We start from the raw sequence: 18,284 nt of genomic DNA, 5'->3' as shown, positions 1-18,284 counted from the left end.
TTGGCTTTTTGAATTCAATTACTGAAATAAATTACCTTTTCAATGACATTCTACTTTTTTAAATGTACCCGTTTCAGTTCATCAGTTTGCATCTGAATAGGTCTGATCGTCATATCAACATAATCTCAAAACTCAGCGTTAAACAATGTTGTAAGGGTGCTGCTAGGCTATGCTGGTTTTTATTTCCTTGGAAAGTGCAATCTCTGCTGGGTCCAGTTCACAATCCCAGTGGTATTATTCAGGCGAGATCAATCATTAAAGGTGAACCAGTCTTCACTCCTTGTTGGTTCAATTATTACTTTTACACTGAGCAAAATTACAACCATATAATAAGGAACTTTACAGATCAAATTCTGATGTGTACGTACAGTTGTACGTTAATAGTGTTAAAAGAAATGGACTGAGCACATAACTTTGAGGGATCCCAGTGCATAATGAAATTGGAAAGAGTCATTATGCTGAATCTCTCCAGCATGAAATTCAGAATCTGGAGACAGGCAGAATTATTCTGGCTTAGCAACATAAGTCTCTGGAGAATGATTGTAAATGAATGAGTACTTTGTTCGTATCCTTTGTGGTTACAATTTGGATTATAGGCAACTAGTAACTAGTGATGCAAGCCAGTTAAAACATTTTATTGCTGAGTCAGTGCAATAAGATGGTAAACATTTATGCAGGACAGTGAAAAGTTAAGTAGCCAGACTTTATGTGGGTCTTTCAAAGTTTTTCTACAAACTTTGTATGATCTGTCACTCAACTTCTTTCCAGTTCTTGTCACTTAGATAAGGCAGAATTTTGTGTTTAATGACCAAAAAGGAAGGCAAAGATAAGGACAAAAGAAAATAATTCAGAGCTAGAACATCTGCTAGCAGATGATCAGTATTTGGAAATCAAGTCTTAAGAGGGCAAAGGAATCAATAAAGGAGTTTTAGCATGTCTGTCAAACTGTCCTGATCTGTGTTTTTCGATATACTGATCTAAAGAAACAGGAACATATTGCATTTTCTGTGACAGGTTGGGTAAATCTTAAGATCTCTCTCCTTGCAATTTAAATAATTTTTAAAAATTAGTAGTGATAACACCTCTTGCACAGTTTCTATGCAACTCAGGCATAAATAGATGACATTGCAATTATTGAAAATGCTTACTAACCTGTGATTTAGTTATAAAAAATGTGTTTATTGAAATATTTACATAACAAAATGGATTTCAGTTAAAAAAATATTGTCTTAGACAAACATCTGTCATCAGACACAGACAAACAAGCAAACCCTGTTTTTTTTTTTAACTCATTCATACATATTCTCCACAGTCTGAGATGATCACTTTCTGTTTTGGTTTGCCATCCTTCGTTCCCTGAGCCTGGAGGAATAAAGCAAAGTCAGGTTACATTTAAATCCAACTTATTTTTAAAAGATTACCAACTCCTTAAAAGCAGGGTTGTTTTCTGACTACACACATTTACTTTACATGGAACCACATAAACAAAATCACTAAATGTATATTCTTTATGCTGGATTAGGAACCTGCATTTCAGTGAAATAAGCAGATCGTGGCTTGATTTCTTACTTCCATTGCACGCAGCACATCCATCCCCTCCACCAGATCGCCAAACACAACATGTTTCCCATCCAGCCAGTCCGTTTTGTCTGTTGTGATGAAGAACTGAGAGCCGTTTGTGTTTGACCCAGAGTTGGCCATGGAGAGTTGCCCTGTGTGAGCGAGCATGCAACTTTAGCCAAACATTGTAAGGATCAGAAAAAAACAATCCGCTTGGTGCTAGATTCCTTACCTGGAGCTGTGTGTTTGAGGACAAAGTTCTCGTCATCAAACTTTCTGCCGTAGATGGATTTCCCGCCGGTGCCGTTGTGGTTGGTGAAGTCTCCTCCTTGGCACATGAACTGAGGGATAATGCGATGGAAGCTGCTGCCTTTGTAGCCAAACCCCTTTTCATGTGTGCACAAGCAGCGGAAGTTCTCTATTGAATTTAAAAATAATGTAAAGTTTTAGATAAACATTATATTAAATCTTTAGTTTCATTTTAAAGCTGTAGAAAACTGGTTTGTGTTTTCTCCCCCCCATTTCTTTGATGCATCAGAGAGATTTCCAGCAGGCTTCAGTCATATTTCACATGTTGCTGCTGGAATTTGGAGGCATCCAAAAGCCCACCTTTATCCTGACGTTTGGGCCTAAAATGTTGAGATGGCAACACTAACTGCACATTACTGTGAAATGTTGTAAGGTAAGATCATTTTATTTATATAGTACATTTTCAGCAACAAGACAATTCAAAGTGCTTTGGATGATTTAGAGGAAATACAAACAATACAAAATAAAAGAAACGCAAGAGAAAAATTACATATTGGTTCCTCATGTTTAATAATGAATAAAAAAATTATCAAGTACTAGGGATTTCTCTGGATTCATGACTTGATCAAACTAGATGTTGGTTTTCCATGTTTGATTCTATAAAGTAGATGGTCCTAAATGTTGATCTAAGGTAATGAGTAGTTTCTCTAGATTCTAAGTTTCTTCTAATTCCTTAAGTATATAAACTAATTGTCCCTGTTCTGGGAGTAGTTTCTTTGGAAACCACTACAGATGAGATGCTAGAGGACATTTTATTTTGTCTTTTTGCTTTGTATCAATTAGAAACTTAAAAAATAATAAAAATAAACCTACACCACAGAATCCCACCACACAGAAAAAACAGGACATCTATTAGCTAAGCAAGAAAGAATGTTCATCCTTACAGATCTGCCAATCCTACAACATGTTTAAGGAGTTTGTACAGACCTACTGTCATTGGAACAATGTCGGCCCGGAGGAGGAAGCGCAGTCTCCCTGCTGGCTTGTTGCCGATCTTTATATCCATGTAGACCTGTGGATTCACTCTGCCCTTCTTAGCTGGAGGCTCACCCTGCAAATAATAAATTATTCTCCACTTATTTACTCCAAGTATTCCAGACTGGAAACATAGATCAGGATTCATATATACATTTTAAATCAAAATGTAAGAATCAAATTCTTGAAGAGTTATTAGTTTCATTTTAGTATTAGTTTCATCTTAGCATGTTTTAAAATGATAAGTACAATAAATTTATGACAGAAACTTCTACAGTGGTCAAATTTTAAATAAGGATATTTCTTAAATCAAATGAGCTACTTTTGCAAAGTAATTCAATAATTTATGCAATCACAATCATATACTCCATAAGAGATGCTGAAAAACATCTTATCTGGAATCAAATAAGTGTCTCTTTGATCTCATTTAACTACATTTACTAAATCAAAGAAGACATCATCATCCTGACATAGCCATACCGCTACACACAATGGTATTTACATTTGTAAATATTCGAATTAAAACATGACCCAATTCTGATCACATTAGTTTTCATAATTTATGTTTAGAATTTGCATAGTCTGTAGAAAGTCATATTCCAGTTAATTTTGAAAAAATAAAATAGCCAAAACCACTGCATCTTCACTTTGAGGCAATCTGTCAAGCTGACCTTAAATGAACTGAATTCTTCACAAAAGCACATTCAGCAGCAAAGGCGGTGACCGACAAAGAAACCCACTTATCAGATATATAAACTAACTATTAAGATAAGGAAATGCCTCTTACTTCCTGTGTTGTGGTGGTCGCTTCTCCAGAAGCTGCCTCTGCCTCAGCTTCCTCTACCGTTTTCCCTGAGAACTTCTTCAGCCAGTCGTCATCCGACCACACTATGGGGAGGAAAAAATTACAGAATGAAGCAAAAGAAAATAAATTTTTTTTAAAAAGTTCCAAGTGGAGTATAGTTTTCATTACCTGGTCGAGAAGAACCCTCTTTGATTCTCATTGGCTTTGCAATGTTGACACGGATGGTCCGTCCAAAAAGCTCAGACTCATTCTGATTAGCCAAAAGCAAAGAAGAAGCACGTCAGCAACAACTCTCAAGGCCACCAGAGAGTAACAGCACACATTTACCTCTTACCATGTTATCGATAGCTGCGGCTGCATCCTGCACAAGAAGAAAATACCCATCAGTCACCTTATGAAGAAACACGCTTTAAATTGCTATATTTTCATTCCTTCACATACCTCTGCCAGCTCAAACTCAATGAATGCAAACCCTCTGTGCTTTTCTGAAAAGTTAGCACAACACACAGTAATTAAGCCTGGATCCACCGGCATTTTTAGTAAATGTAACAATAAGTGTGTGGGTTTACCTGTTTCATAGTCAAGTGGTATCTGGATGTCTATGATGTCTCCAAAGGGAATAAAAGCTGCATGCAACACCTTTTCATCCACCTCCTCAGCCAAGCCACCTCACAGAAAACACACAATACAGACACTCAGCTTATGCACAATAATAATATGCTGTTTTTATTGATGTTTGCCAAGATTCAGCGGTGAATGCCAATCTTTAGTCTTTATATCATAACTAGTGTTGTTAATAATACTACATTAAAATTATGAGATATTAAAAGGTTGCAGCATTTGGTAGATTAGTGCACATTTTCTCTGTCTACATGTCTTCTAAAGGCACAAACACCGCCTGTGCGCTCTTATTACTTTCATGAACACAATTATAAGTGAAGTCGAACAATATTCCTAAAGTACATAAACCATAAATCGTATAATGCACTTTTAAAGTAAAAAAATCTAAAAGACTCACCGACATACAGAACTCGTTTGTTGGCCGCCATATTAGACGTAACCTTTCAACTATGACCGCTTCCGCTGATTGGTGGGCTAAAAGTAAAGCCCGCCTCCAGGATGTGTTTGGCTACAGCGCCTCTTAGTGGTCATCCCTGGAACTACTATGGTCATCCCTGGAACTACTACTTACGTTTATTATCTTTTTTTCAGTTTGATCGATCGACTTAAGTCAGGAGTGCCCAAAGTCGGTCCACGAGGGCCGGCATCCTACATGTTTTAGTTCTCTCCCATGTTTAGCACACCTACATCAAATGATGGCTCATTAGAAGGCCCAAGGAGAACATAGACTTGCTGAGGGAGAGAACTAAAACATGCAGGACGCCGGCCCTCGAGGACCGACTTGTAGTCCATCAAAGTTGAAGCTAAAGATTATTTTTATTATTAAAGACTACTAATAAAATTTGTTTGCATATAAAAATAGTGTACTTCTTTGTGCAAAAGCGGAAACATTAAGTCCCTCGTAATTTATCTCCACTGCGCAAATTGTTTGCAATACTTGTTTTGCTAAATTGCTCTCCTGTTTTTCTTTGTCTCCTCTAAGTTATATTACTAAATTAAATTTTAAATTGTTTACACGACAATATTTATATTGTGATCACTTTCACTATCATTTTGTCAATACTTCAGCATAATATTAAAGTAATAAAATAACTGGTTATCCTGACTTTTATAATCATATGGCCACTATCATATTACATTTCATTAAATTGCAAATATATAAGTATTTTTGTATGATATGATGATGATTATTAAACAACGTATTTATTTTGTAAATTACTATTTCCTTCAAAATATTAACTTAAAAGTGTAACAGTAAAATACACACTTTATTTTATTATATGTTTCTTTACAAATATGTAAGATATGTAAGACATTTATAAAAATCTCCAAAATTCTTAAAAACAAGTCTTAGACATAAGATCTATAATGATAATAATTCAATAACAACCACATTATTAATAGGAATATTAATGCTACATTTCTATATGACCACATTTAAGTTCTTAATAATTTGTTAAGTTAAAAAATTAAACAGTGATAAATTCTAAGACATTGAAGGTTTTGTTTATTTGTTTACAGTTGCTTTACAGTAATTATTTCTGCTGTTCAAAAAAAATCTGTAATTTGCAAAAATTACCTTCTCTTGTAAAGAAATTCCAAGCATTTATCAGCACCTAAACCTGTCACAGCAGCACATCCTATTCAATATGAGTCACGATCCTTGACTTTATTCCCATTCAAAATACCTGAAGTCAAACTTGACTCAATAAAACACCAAGAGACTTATGTTTGTTTATCATCCCTTTATTGATAATTCCACACACCCATGAGAATATGAGATGGCTAAGAGGCCAATCATTTTAAAATCAAAGTGAAGCCTTCAAGCAAAAATAAAGAACAAGATTCATGTTGGTTTTGGAAATAGGTTTCTGGCCTTTTCTGATCAAATATGTGCTGTGTTCATGACTCTTTCACATTAACGTAGTGTGCAGTTTAAAAGTATGTTGCAACTAGAAACATACTTGAACGGGTTTTATTTATTTTTTTCTTAATTTTAATTTTTTTCTGATATTTTTGCATAAGTTATTGAAGGTACTGTAGTGTATCTGTCCATCCTGACTTTGATTTCTCAGTCCTGGAACAACACAATGAACTCATTAGTACCACAATGTAATTCATTTGAAATGATCAAATATGATTAATTTGACTGTTTTTCATACCAAGTTAATACAGTATCCGGTTTTTAGGATGTAGCAGCAGCAGTAGTCGCCATGCCACCTACTTTCTGAGTAGCATCCTTCTTTGCTTGATGGGCCTGCAGCACTGCAACAGCTTCCTCCACCTGAACCAGTCAAACAGGAAAGAAACAGTTTAGTGACTTCATGGGGAACATTCTTTGTTCTAGGCAGGATAAATAAGGTACCTTTGAACGGAGAGACTCATGCGACTCCAGCATGTGCAGCAGCTCCGAGTTGTCGATTTCCAGCAGCATGCCAGTGATCTTTCCTGCCAGGTTGGCATGCATGGCCTGAATCAGCGGGAACAAACGCTCCCCTGTTTAAAAATGATAACAAATTAGTCTAAAGAAAGTCAAAAGTTGGTACAGTTTGTTTGCAGCAGAACAGGGTCATACCTAGCATCTGTTTCTGTTCCTGAGGTGGCGCAGCAGCCAGCATGGAGGCCGTGAGCGGCTCCTGGCCCTGAACATGCACAGCTGGCTGAGTCTAAACGGGATGGATGAGGTATTTTAGAAAAGAGTGTTTATAGATATGCATGCTTATTCTGAAAGGGAGATAAAAATACCTGCTGTACGGCAATTGGTTGCACCACTTGGGGATTGGGGTTACGGACACTAGTGGCATATTTGTAAGGAGGCATGGCCCTGGGGCCGGGAACTCCCATTGACTGACGAGGACCCATGGTCTGACCGGCACCTAACAGGAGAGAGATAAAATAAAGACAAAAAAGTACAAATTTAAATAGCAGACACACTGATAATGGTCACTTTTCATAGCAAAGCAGACCTCGTGGGCCCTGTGCACCGCTGCTAGGAGTCATGTGTCTGAGATTGGCCCGGGGTCCAGGCTGACGCAGCGAGTTAGGCATTCCTTGGAAACCACCTGGGATCAACACAAGCAGAGATTGTCGAGGCAAAGTATTTCTACACTATGTTGAATGTTTACTTGAATGTTACGGAGGCACTATATGCTCACCTTGACCTCTACCACCTTGTTGCTGCCACCGTGGGTTGGGCCGCATCTGAGCCAGCTGGTTCGGTGCATAGTATGTGGTCCTGTTCTGGGCCTAATAGGGGCAAGAAGGGAATTAAGGCACCAGTTATTGGGGGATACGTCTCTATCGGGTTCTTACACCTAGAGACTGAAATGTTTGCCAATTCCTGTAGTAAAATAACTTAATCATATTCATATTGGATGGAGAGAGTCTGTGAACATCAACTGTCAACTCTTGAAATAGATTTTCAGGTGGATTAATGTGGATTTGATTTGTTTATTCCAACACACAAACATGCTCTGATCTAAGCATGTTTGTGCATGTTGGGTTGTTATCCTACTAGAACGTAATCTTCCTTCCCAGTCTCAAGTCTTTAGCAACCTCAAAGATATTGTCTTCCAGTCTTGCCCTGTATTTAACTCCATCCATCCAGCTCTTAAATCCAACCAGCTTTCCTGTCCCTGCGCAACAATAAACATCCCCACAGTTTTGTGCTGCTGCCGCCATATTTCTCTTTGGGGATGGTGTGTTCAGGGTGATGTGCAATGTTGTTTTTTTTTCTTTTTAAATGATCACAAGATTATAGTTAGGCGTTATCTAGCTAAAGAATTTTCTTGCACAATGCACATGTTGTGTCTACTTTCACCAGTTGCAGACTGCAAACAGGAGTTTTTAATACTTTTTTCCTTTGAGAAAAACTCTTCCATAAAGGCTAAATTTGTGAAGTGTACAACTAATAACTTTACTGTTAACAGATTGTTCCACCTGAACTGTGAATGTCTGCCCCTCCTTCATCATGCTATGGACCTCTACTTCTTCTTCTGGTCAAACGGGACATGTCTCACTATTTTGCTGCAAAGACGTCCAACTATAATTTGCATTCCAATGCATTGCTTAGCAATAAAAAGTAAATATGAAGGCAATTTACATATTTAACCACAATACATGCACAAAACTATTATGAAACTTTTATTTGTTGCCAGATTTTCTAAAGTAGTACTACAATTTTTCCTTATATCAAATCGGCTCATTCTCCTCAATTTACTAGTTGGTGAGTTTATCAATTCAGAAAGTGACTCCCTCACCTGTGGCACAGCAGGCATAAAGTAGCCACTTGTGGGCTGGAACTGATTGATGATGGCATTAGCCGGCATGGCCCTCATGCCAGCAATACGCTGCATGTACTGGTTGGTGAGGTGAGCTTTGCGCTCCTCTTTGCGCTGAGCAAGAGCGACGTACAGAGGTTTAGAGCCAACGATACGTCCGTTCATCTCTGTCACAGCCTTGGTGGCCTCCTCAGGAGAAGAGAAGCAGACGAAGCCGAAGCCCTTTGAACGGCCTTCTTCTAACATCACCTAATGAATAAACAAAAGGTTATAAACACACATGCACAATCACAGTGCAATGCAGATTCATTTCAGTTAGGGTGTAATAATCTGTTTAGATTTTTTTATTCACCTTAGCACTTGTAATGGAGCCAAATGGAGAAAACTCCTTACGCAATTTTTCATCATCGATCGTGTCGTCAAGGTTCTTTATGTAAAGATTGACTCCCTGATGAAAGAATTTCACATTTCAGTTTCAGATATTAATGTAAAGTCAGTAAAAGCAACATTTAGTTAAATCTAAAACCAAGTGTACAAAAAACACAACACACAGTATCATATTTATTGAATACAGATGCAACCAAAATGGAAAATCTGTGTCTAACATTAAATTCACCCCATAATCTAAAAGCTTGTAGAACCACCTTTAATAATAATAACTTTCTGTTGTTGTTTTCTGTATGAAATCATCAGTGTCTCACATTTACTCTTTTTGCAACAATATTTCATGGCTTCCCTTTACGATCACACGCAAATATGAAAAAATAAGTTGTGCTGCCATATTGATCTTAGAATAAAAGACCCCTTCTCCAAGTAACCCCTTCAAATAAACAAATGTTTAGTTTTCTAGTCATAAAAATCTTGACGTGCTATCTCAGACCTGGAGAGCCTGAAACAGAGCTCTAGAACCCAATTAGAAGAGAGTTCAACTTTTGTTCTTACCATGAATATGTGAGGAAGCTCACCTGATACCGACTGATTCGTTCTTGTTTGAGCTGCTCAAACTTCCTCTTCAGCTCCGCCTGCCGCTCCATCTTCTTCTGAGCTCTGCCCACAAAGACGGTCTTACCATTCAGCTCGGTGCCATTCATTTCCTCCACAGCCTTTAGGATGAACAAATATTTAAGTGAGAACATTTCCAAAATCAAGCATAGCCTCTAAGGACCCCTGGTCATTTAAAATACCTTGCTAGCATCCTCGTGTTTCTCGAAGCTAACAAACCCAAAACCCCTAGATTTTCCGGAGGAATCTGCCATGACTTTCACACTCAGGGTTTTACCTGCAAATGTGGAAAAGAGGAAGTGAAACTAATTTTATTGTATTTACTTGGTATATAACATGATAGGCAGCATAAAGTAGCACATTATGAAAAAAAATCTCCCATAATTAGTATTTTAATTTTGCAAACAACAGTCTGAAAATGTGGTGTGCATTTTTTTACAGCCCCCTGAGCCAGAACATTTTAATCAGACCTTTTCTGCAATAACATACCTCTTTCACGAAGACTGGATTTGTAAAGTGACAAATAAAAGTTTTCCTGTCAAGAGATTTTCCCACCTTTACTTGAAAATAAAATCTAAACAATGAACCATCTTCCTTCCATTTCATAGTCGTATCACTTCGTATTGGTCTATCATGTTTAATCCCAATAAAATACATGGACATTTTTGGGTGTAACCTGATAACAGTTAACATTAAACAGCTTGCAAAGCGCTTGTATATGTCAATTTACCATATTTTTCAAAAAGTTCCTTCAGTCGTTCGTCGTCCATGTCATCGCCAAAGTTCTTGATGTAAACATTGGTAAACTCCTTGGCTTTGGCACCGAGTTCAGCCTCCCGTTCTTTTCGAGATTTAAAACGACCCACAAACCTGAACAAGCAACATGAGGAGCGAAACACACCTTTGTAAAATAGTCTCAACTTTCCTGAGATATACACCAGGCCCGATCTCTTTGTTTTTGGGGGGGGTTTTTTCATAAACATGGACAACATCCATTGGACAAACTGAATCCAAGATTTTATTGTGTGACTCTTCATTCTCAGGGTTGACTGTGAAAAAAAACGAAAATAAAACACATCCAGCATCCAAAGGCAAGCATAAATGATGGCATGCTGGACATAACCATGTCAAGGTCTTGGTCCAAAATATGACGAGGAGGTGGATGGAGAGAGTTTGAGGAAAACTCTCACAAGTTTAAAGGGAAATCAGATGCAGACTAAACGATCTTATCTACCTGGTTATGAGGACCTCTCCCCTTCAGCCATCCTGTATTGCATATCTGCATTCGATCCATCACTAAAACACACGCAGACACACACACTCACACTCTAAGATGAATGACCAGCAAGTGGACAATAAGGGAACAAAGAATGTCTCTGGTGGGAAAGAATTTTTAGTTGGTTATTTCTAAGTTTGGCAGGGAATAATGATGAATATATTAGTCAATATATTTTCACACAAACTCACCAAATCAAACAAAAAAGCATATCAGGTCAGTTCACTCATGTTTAGAAATACAGGAATAAAAAACAATGCCGTGCAAATGCATTCATAACCACTGAACATTTCCATATTTTGTTAGGCAACAAACTCAAACTTCAATGGATCTCACCGTGATTTATACCAACACAATATGGTGCAAAGCTACACTGTGAAAAGAAAATGAGCTTATCTCAATTATGTTTTTGTTCTTATTTTCTTCACAAACAATAATGTAAAAAAAAATGAGTCATGCATTTATATTCATCATGGGAGTAGAACTGCCAGTGGTGAAGTGTACTTAGATAAGAAAGGAAAAAGCTGTAATTGTTGAGGAAGCATCTATCCTTTAGGGTTTGCTGCAAGATGCTGCAGCTCTTCTATAAGTCTGCAAGATGCCGCAACTCTTCTATAAGTCTGCTGTGGAGAGTACAATCTGTTCTACCATCAGCATCACAGTTAGAGACTTGAAGAAGCTCAACAAACTGAAAAAGAAGACTAAGTTGTTTTTGGGAAATGCTCAGGGGCCTCTAGACAGAACTGCACAGAGAATGGTATTTTGTAAAAGAAACTTAATGAATAACCTAGAGCAGCGGTGGGCAACTCCAGGCCTCGAGGGCCGGTCTCCTGCAACATTTGGATGCATCTCTACTTCCAACACACCTGAGTCAAATAATGAGTTCATTAGCAGGACTCTGGAGAACTTGACTGCACTTAGGAGGTGATTCAACTATTGGACTCAAGCGTGTTGGATCTAGGAGTTGCAGGACACCAGCCCTCGAGGACCAGGATTGCCCACCCCTGACCTAGAGTATATTCTTACCCATAATAAGCCTTGCAGTCCAAAAATCTGACCGTTATGGAGGAGATGAGTAAAAAAAACTATTTCCGACAAAGAAAACACAAAAAGTCCCATTTGCAGTTTGCCAAAAGCCACAAACATGTGAAAGAAGATACTCTGGTTTTTGATATACATGCAAAGTGCTATGTGAAGTGGAAATCTAACACCTCACATCATCCAGAACACAAAAAGTATGTAGTGGCAGCATCATGTTGTGGCATGCTGCTTTTATTTAGCAGGAGTCGATGAGATGGATGAACTGTTGGAGCTGAATAGTCTTGGAGGAAAATTTGTTAAAGGCTCGTAAAGCCATGAAGATGGGGTGGAGATTCACCACAAGGCAGGACAACAATCCTAAAGATTCAGCTGCAGCAATAGCCTGGCTGAGATCAAAGCGTATTAGTTTGATTGGACCAGTCAAATTCCAAATGTCTTCGCAATCCATGTGAAGACACATCCAAAAAAAACCTGCAGCTATAGAAGCTCAGGTGAGGTTAATACACATACATACTATATGTTTCAGACTTGTATCTGTAAAAAAATAAAAAACTGAAAATCATGTATTATTTGCTTTATGTTGGTGCATCACAAGCAATCTGAATAACTTACATTGAAGTTTGAGTTTGATTCAGCATGACAAATGCAATAAAGTTCAATGACTGTGAACTTCCGCAAGGCAAAGTGAATAACAGTCTCTGCATAACGTCAACACATACAAAACTCTTGACACCTGGAACTCTAATTAGGGTTGATAACATGTATAATTCACTTAGACAAACTCATGGTAATGGTTTAAAAAAAATTAAAGGGATTGATCAGACACTCACACCTTGCGGTCATTCAGAAGCATGCCGTTCATCTTGTCAATGGCGCGATCTGCTGCGTCCTGCGTCTCGAAGTGGACAAACGCGTAGCCCTTTGATCCATTTTCATCACACACCACCTTGGACAAGGTGGACAGGGGTATAATGTCTTCAGGAATGCAGACAGCTCTCAAGCTTTAAAGCACAGACTGAAGAATTTGGAAGGATAATTGTATGAGATGCTTTAGCACTACTTTGCAAAGCTACACTCAGTTAGCCTAGCACTAAGATTAGTGCTAGGAAACAGTAAGCATGGCTTTTTACAATTTACATACTTTGTGATCGCTTTGTAAAAAATCAAAGTCTTTATGTGCAAGCCTGGAGGTTTTATGAGTGCTCTCATTTGTAGTCTTTATTCTTTTAGACTCTATTAGTCCTTCTGTCTTGGACTCTTTTTGTTTTGGTACAGTACAACTTTGATGTAACAATTTTTACTTTGTATCCATATTTTCCCATTATGTGACACGAGTTATATTTGGCACCCTGCTTTTCCACTGAACTTATTGAAAAATATGTTTTAAATTGGAGCTTCATGTTCTTTGTTTCAAATTCCCTTTCAGAAAGATATAGTTTGTTCCTATTGATGCTAAGAAAAATATTATAAAATATTATTAAACAAATAAGCAGAGAACTAAATATCCAATAGATGAAATTTAGAGCAGAGCAACAGTGAAGGATGACAAATGTTTCCAGACTTGTGTGAAGTTTTGGATGTAGATGGCATTGCAGGTCTTTTGTTCTCCACTTTATCACTTCCCTTAGTTTTTTAAGTATCTAATTGTCAGGTGTAAGAACAGAAAATATGTGAAATTACAGCAAAATTCCAAGGAGAAAATATTTGACGGAGAACTATTCATAAAGACCATCTTAAAATTTAACCAACGGGTTTGGCTATTAGGGAGCAGAAACCAGAAATGTATTCGGAATGTGATGGTACTGCATTAAGGAACAAAGATAAAAGTCAAATTTTTTATTTTTGTCCTTTACCCTAAAAACAAACAAAAAAAATTCATATTGCTAATAACAAAAAACTTAGATCACAGTTCTACATTGCGTAAACCCAACACTGATTAACTTAATCCGAATACAGACAATAAATAAATATTTACTTTTAGAAAGACTTTACCTTGCAGGATAAGATGTTGCCAAAGGCAGAGAAGGTGTCGTACAGGGCTTTGTTGTCGATGGACTTGTCAAGGTTCTTGATGAAAACATTGCCCACGCCGGACTTCCTGAGTGAGGGATCTCTCTGCGACCACATGATCCTGATTGGCTTCCCTTTCACCACGTCAAAGTTCATGGTGTCTAGGGCTCTCTCCGCTAGAAAGAAGTGAAGAGGAAGGTCACGTTTTACTACTTTTTACATGGACGTTTACTCAAAAAACATACTGGAACATTCTGGAACTGAACAGTTTGTTTTTGTCCCATACTCTTTCCATTTCCAGACAATAGTTGAAAAATTTTCAATGAGTTGTCTAAAGCTTAGCAAGTTGCATCTAACCATGCTTTTAATATCTTTACAACATTATCCCTGACTTGTCTGATCTCTTCTTTGGGCTTCAAGATGCTCTCTAACAAACCTCTTCAAAGAAAAATTGTAGTTTGAGGCTGAAACATGTGAAAACCTGCAAAAGTTCACGGGTTACAGGAGTACTTTTGGAAGGCACAGTATAGACAATATGAACTGAATGCACTGCTTCTATTGTACCAGTCATTTGGTGCAACAATAATCATAGTTATAATTGAAAAACATTTTGCCTTTCTTTTCTTTCACTGTGGAGAATCCCGGCTGCAAGCCTGCTGAAAAAGCTCATGCTAAAGACACAGCAGTGAAGCATGCGGCTCATGAGTTATCTGCCAGCAGCTGGGACGAGTGTGGGGCAGCTGCAGTCGGAAAGCTCGCAGCACGTCTTTTTTTTTGGACAAACCACATGCCTTGAAGTCAAAACAAGACTTTCAGCTCATATAGTAATGAACAAATATGTTTCCATTTAGATTTTTCTTAGTGCAGTCATCGACCATTGCTCTGTCCGCCCAGTAACATCAATCTGTCGCTATCTTTTGCTTCACCTCCCATGTCAATGTGGGCTCCCATGCTAAACATCCCCTTTTGTTCAGGCGCTACACACACACACACACGCATATACACATGCAGGGGCTCTCCAGCTGAAAGTGTCTGGTAAACAAAACGGAGCTCCCTTGCGTCTGCTGGCATCAGCAGTTTGGCTCACAATTGTACTTCCCAGCCAGTGTGCTCACAGAAGATGGCATCACAGGGACTTCTGGAAGATTCTGAATGGAAATTGTGGATCAAGAGCTGATAGACTAATGTGTTAATTTAGTCTATCAGTAGATGTAATCAATGTTGTCTTTAATAACCAGTAACTGTTTGCCTCAAGTGTTACACGGCAGGCACATTTTGGGCTGCTCAGATGTGAGAGCTATTTTTAGAGAGGGGTCCTGTGTGGCATGTGTGCTGGCATGGAGTGGGAGTAGAGCGTTCTTCACCATTGATGGGGAAGAGAAACATTCAACACCACCACTCAGATGAAAAACGGCACAAGTGAGAAACCCCCCCCCCCCCCCCCCAGAAATTACATCTACTACTTTTTTGATAGCAAATATTCTCCTAAATCAACAGGTTCTGAATAGGAATATCAACCTGTTGTTCATATTCACACAAACGAATCCTGAAATCTATTTACACACCCAACAGATACAACCTGCAGCATAACTCATTCGGGGCTTGCTCACTGTCAAGCACCTTCCAGGAAACAAGTCTGTCGTAATCCATCTCTAGTGGGCTTGAGTCACAAACTCAAGCATGGATAAGCTGTCACAGGTGTTTTGTGTTGATACAACAGCAGAAAAGTTCACACAATGTAGACAGTGTCACCAAGACCCCAATGGCAACCGCAACACCTGCTACCGTTCCTCTCCGTGCCTGATATAATCTAATCCTATAGACTGTGAAAACATTTGCTGATACAGTTGTTTATGCAGACAATTTTACTCACCTAAAATCATAAAATGCTAAACTTGTTGTAAAGGTATTTTTTGATTATGTCAGTTTGGGGATATCAATACTAGAGTGGCACCACAAAGAGGGAGGGGCGGTTGTCCCAGCCTGGCAGTATTATATAAAAATTTTTTAACTAGCTTTAAGATAGCAGAGTAAATGTTTCAGTTAGTTACAATAATTATGTATGTATGTATGTATGTATGTATGTATGTATGTATGTATGTATGTATGTATGTATGTATGTATGTATGTATGTATGTATGTATGTATGTATTCCTAAAGTGTGACCATTGTGATTATGGTTCAATTCCTGACACCACCACCACCACCCCAAACGCTCTTAATTTATAAATCATTATCAAATGCCAGAAATTATCTCCTATATTTGGGTTTTGGTGTGCCATGCTAACATTACCCCACCCTGCATCCTACCATTTGTCCATATTTTTGAAACCTTGTTACATTTTGCCCCAATATTCAAAGAAGCTGTATCATACTCTCACTAAAAAGAAATTGTTAAAAAAAAAAAAATCGACATGCTCAATAATTAACTGTAAACAAGAAATGTCATCTTGAAAACAAGCAGTCTCTTTATCTTCTTAACCTCAAAAGTGTTTGTATAATTGTCCATCTCAATCTCCTAATTGAGATTTTTCTATCATTTATTATCCACTGATGATGTACTACTAATTAATTCATTCTTAACCAAATTTCCTGAATAATCGTCACAAAATCTTTATCACATAATAGTGCATGTTTTTCAGAACTTACAAAATATTTTCCTGAAATGTACAAATTTTAAATTTCTGAAAGTTAGCAAGTACTTTCTGGACATTTCAAAAACATAACATCTATGTTTTAGGATCACACCTGGTACGTTAAGAGAAAGTAAGTGCAAGTTTGTGAGTTCCAGAAAGTACATATTTCAGGAAACTACCAGGTTTTTCCTCTGAATACTGAGAAGTACAGTATAAAAGTATATTATATATTATAAATTAAAGTATAAAGTTCACACTTTAATTTTATAATTTAGTGCCATCAAACCTCTTTAAAAAGGAAAAGTTGCAAGATTTTATCCAAACAGACTAAACAATCTACAATAAAAGGCAAATCGACAGATTCAAAGGGGAGAGGGAGATTCTGCTGTGCTTGTAGCTTTTTCTGCCTGCTTAGAGAAGATGTCCATTTAAATAGCTAATTGCTTGGTGTAAAGATAATGTCCCTTATTGAGAATACATTGCCACCTTTTAAGAATAATTACATGAACATTTTGTATTGGGTTATTTTACAAAATGCAAGAACTGAACCTGAGGCGAAAAGCCCCAATTAAGAGTGCAACAAATTACCTTTAAATTAAATATATATAGACATTATGAGCATCAAGTCAAAACATGCCGAAGTTTTTTTTGTTTTGTTTTTTTCAAGCCATGCTCACACTGTACTGAGTTGCTTCAAGTCACTCCTTACCGTCAGCGGGCTGCGAGAAGTTCACATAAGCATATCCGAGGGAGCGCCGGGTGATCATGTCTCTGCAGACCCGAATGGAGAGCACCGGTCCGGCGGGGCTGAACTTCTCGTACAGCATAGCCTCCGTTATGTCTGGGTGCAGGTCGCCAACGTAGAGAGAAGCCATCGGATAACTCCCCGTTGCAGTGTTCATTTCTTAGAGCTTCCCCGAATACAAATATATACGCAATTAGTGAAATAGTCCCGAAACAGTAAACAACCCGGTTCTTAATCAACCCGGTTCTTAATCGTACCTCAGTTTCCCCCGATTATTATAAGAGCTTCCGCAAATCCAGCTTCTTAGAATAAACCTCGAGAACTTCTTTAAAATCCCACCTATGTTTGTATATATTTTTTTAATTTTGCTATTTTTTTTAAAGGTTTGTGTTTAAGTATTTCTGCGTTTGTTTTTATTTAGATTTTGTAGATTTTATATTTTTTTATGCGTTTTTATTTTAAGTTTTTTTTTTTTCCTATAACGGTGAGTTGGGCACTCACGGTCGTTTTGCGGCCGGGGAAAGAGACTGCGTGAGGAAAGCATGGGCACTTTATAGAGAGTAGCGGTGCGGAGGAAATAGTGGTCAGGGTCAAACCTTGGATAGGAAAAACACACAGAGCATGCGTGGTGAAAGGGAGAGTGCACAGTGTAACTGCCCCAACAGAGCCCAGCTCCCCACAGCGACGCCTGCGTTGGAATACAAACAAAAACTTTATACAGGAAAATCCAGCCGAGGTGAGTTCATTCTGCATGCGTCATAAGAATGCATAAATTAATATACGGGAAAGAACAGGTGTTACTATAAAATGCTTCGTTTCATATCTTATATCTCAAATTTCAGTAATTCAAATAGAGAAAATTGTCACATTTGCAGTGTTTATTTTTCACGATGGCTTATAATGAAATTCTAATATTCCAGATAGAAATAGATTAAAGTTTGTAGCATATGCATTAATTTCCTTTTGCATGACTTACAATGCAGGGCATTGTGAAGATAGTATCAAATGATGGAACATCCAAGTT

The 18,284-nt window shown here is 37.8% G+C and overlaps 2 protein-coding genes across 2 annotated transcripts; both read right to left on the bottom strand.

Annotated features, from left to right (window-relative positions):
* Positions 1-1,155: 1,155 nt before the first annotated feature.
* ppie (peptidylprolyl isomerase E (cyclophilin E)) lies at positions 1,156-4,749 on the bottom strand. Its single transcript, XM_032546390.1, has 10 exons — positions 4,668-4,749; positions 4,219-4,317; positions 4,091-4,134; positions 3,984-4,010; positions 3,818-3,899; positions 3,632-3,732; positions 2,797-2,920; positions 1,793-1,978; positions 1,570-1,712; positions 1,156-1,362 (listed from the first exon to the last, which is right to left on the bottom strand). Exons 1-10 carry the CDS (start codon positions 4,696-4,698, stop codon positions 1,294-1,296), a joined length of 906 nt encoding a protein of 301 aa, XP_032402281.1. The 5' UTR covers positions 4,699-4,749; the 3' UTR covers positions 1,156-1,293.
* A 1,251-nt stretch (positions 4,750-6,000) lies between these two features.
* pabpc4 (poly(A) binding protein, cytoplasmic 4 (inducible form)) lies at positions 6,001-17,799 on the bottom strand. Its single transcript, XM_032547156.1, has 15 exons — positions 17,225-17,799; positions 13,862-14,055; positions 12,700-12,815; positions 10,283-10,422; positions 9,735-9,829; positions 9,516-9,653; positions 8,903-8,998; positions 8,530-8,799; positions 7,426-7,516; positions 7,237-7,332; positions 7,016-7,146; positions 6,846-6,936; positions 6,636-6,766; positions 6,433-6,554; positions 6,001-6,347 (listed from the first exon to the last, which is right to left on the bottom strand). Exons 1-14 carry the CDS (start codon positions 17,415-17,417, stop codon positions 6,456-6,458), a joined length of 1,881 nt encoding a protein of 626 aa, XP_032403047.1. The 5' UTR covers positions 17,418-17,799; the 3' UTR covers positions 6,001-6,347; positions 6,433-6,455.
* Positions 17,800-18,284: the final 485 nt, after the last annotated feature.

This window comes from Xiphophorus hellerii, chromosome 19 (genome assembly GCF_003331165.1).
Source record: "Xiphophorus hellerii strain 12219 chromosome 19, Xiphophorus_hellerii-4.1, whole genome shotgun sequence".
Classification (NCBI taxonomy): domain Eukaryota; kingdom Metazoa; phylum Chordata; class Actinopteri; order Cyprinodontiformes; family Poeciliidae; genus Xiphophorus; species Xiphophorus hellerii.
The sequence above is the reverse complement of the archived record's forward strand: the minus strand, read 5'-3'. Positions and strand labels throughout refer to the sequence as shown.

Bases quoted from the DNA above. Each gene is read 5' to 3' on its own strand.
- ppie (XM_032546390.1), bottom strand. From the start codon at position 4,698: ATGGCGGCCAACAAACGAGTTCTGTATGTCG. The intron at 4,318-4,667 runs GTGAGTCTTTTA...GTTTTCTGTGAG, and splicing joins CAAACGAGTTCTGTATGTCG to GTGGCTTGGCTGAGGAGGTG. The intron at 2,921-3,631 runs GTAAGAGGCATT...TATTATTTGCAG, and splicing joins CGACCACCACAACACAGGAA to GGTGAGCCTCCAGCTAAGAA.
- pabpc4 (XM_032547156.1), bottom strand. From the start codon at position 17,417: ATGAACACTGCAACGGGGAGTTATCCGATGGCTTCTCTCTACGTTGGC. The intron at 10,423-12,699 runs GTGAGTGTCTGA...TTGCTTGTTCAG, and splicing joins CTTCTGAATGACCGCAAGGT to GTTTGTGGGTCGTTTTAAAT. The intron at 8,999-9,515 runs GTGAGCTTCCTC...TTCTTTCATCAG, and splicing joins AACGAATCAGTCGGTATCAG to GGAGTCAATCTTTACATAAA.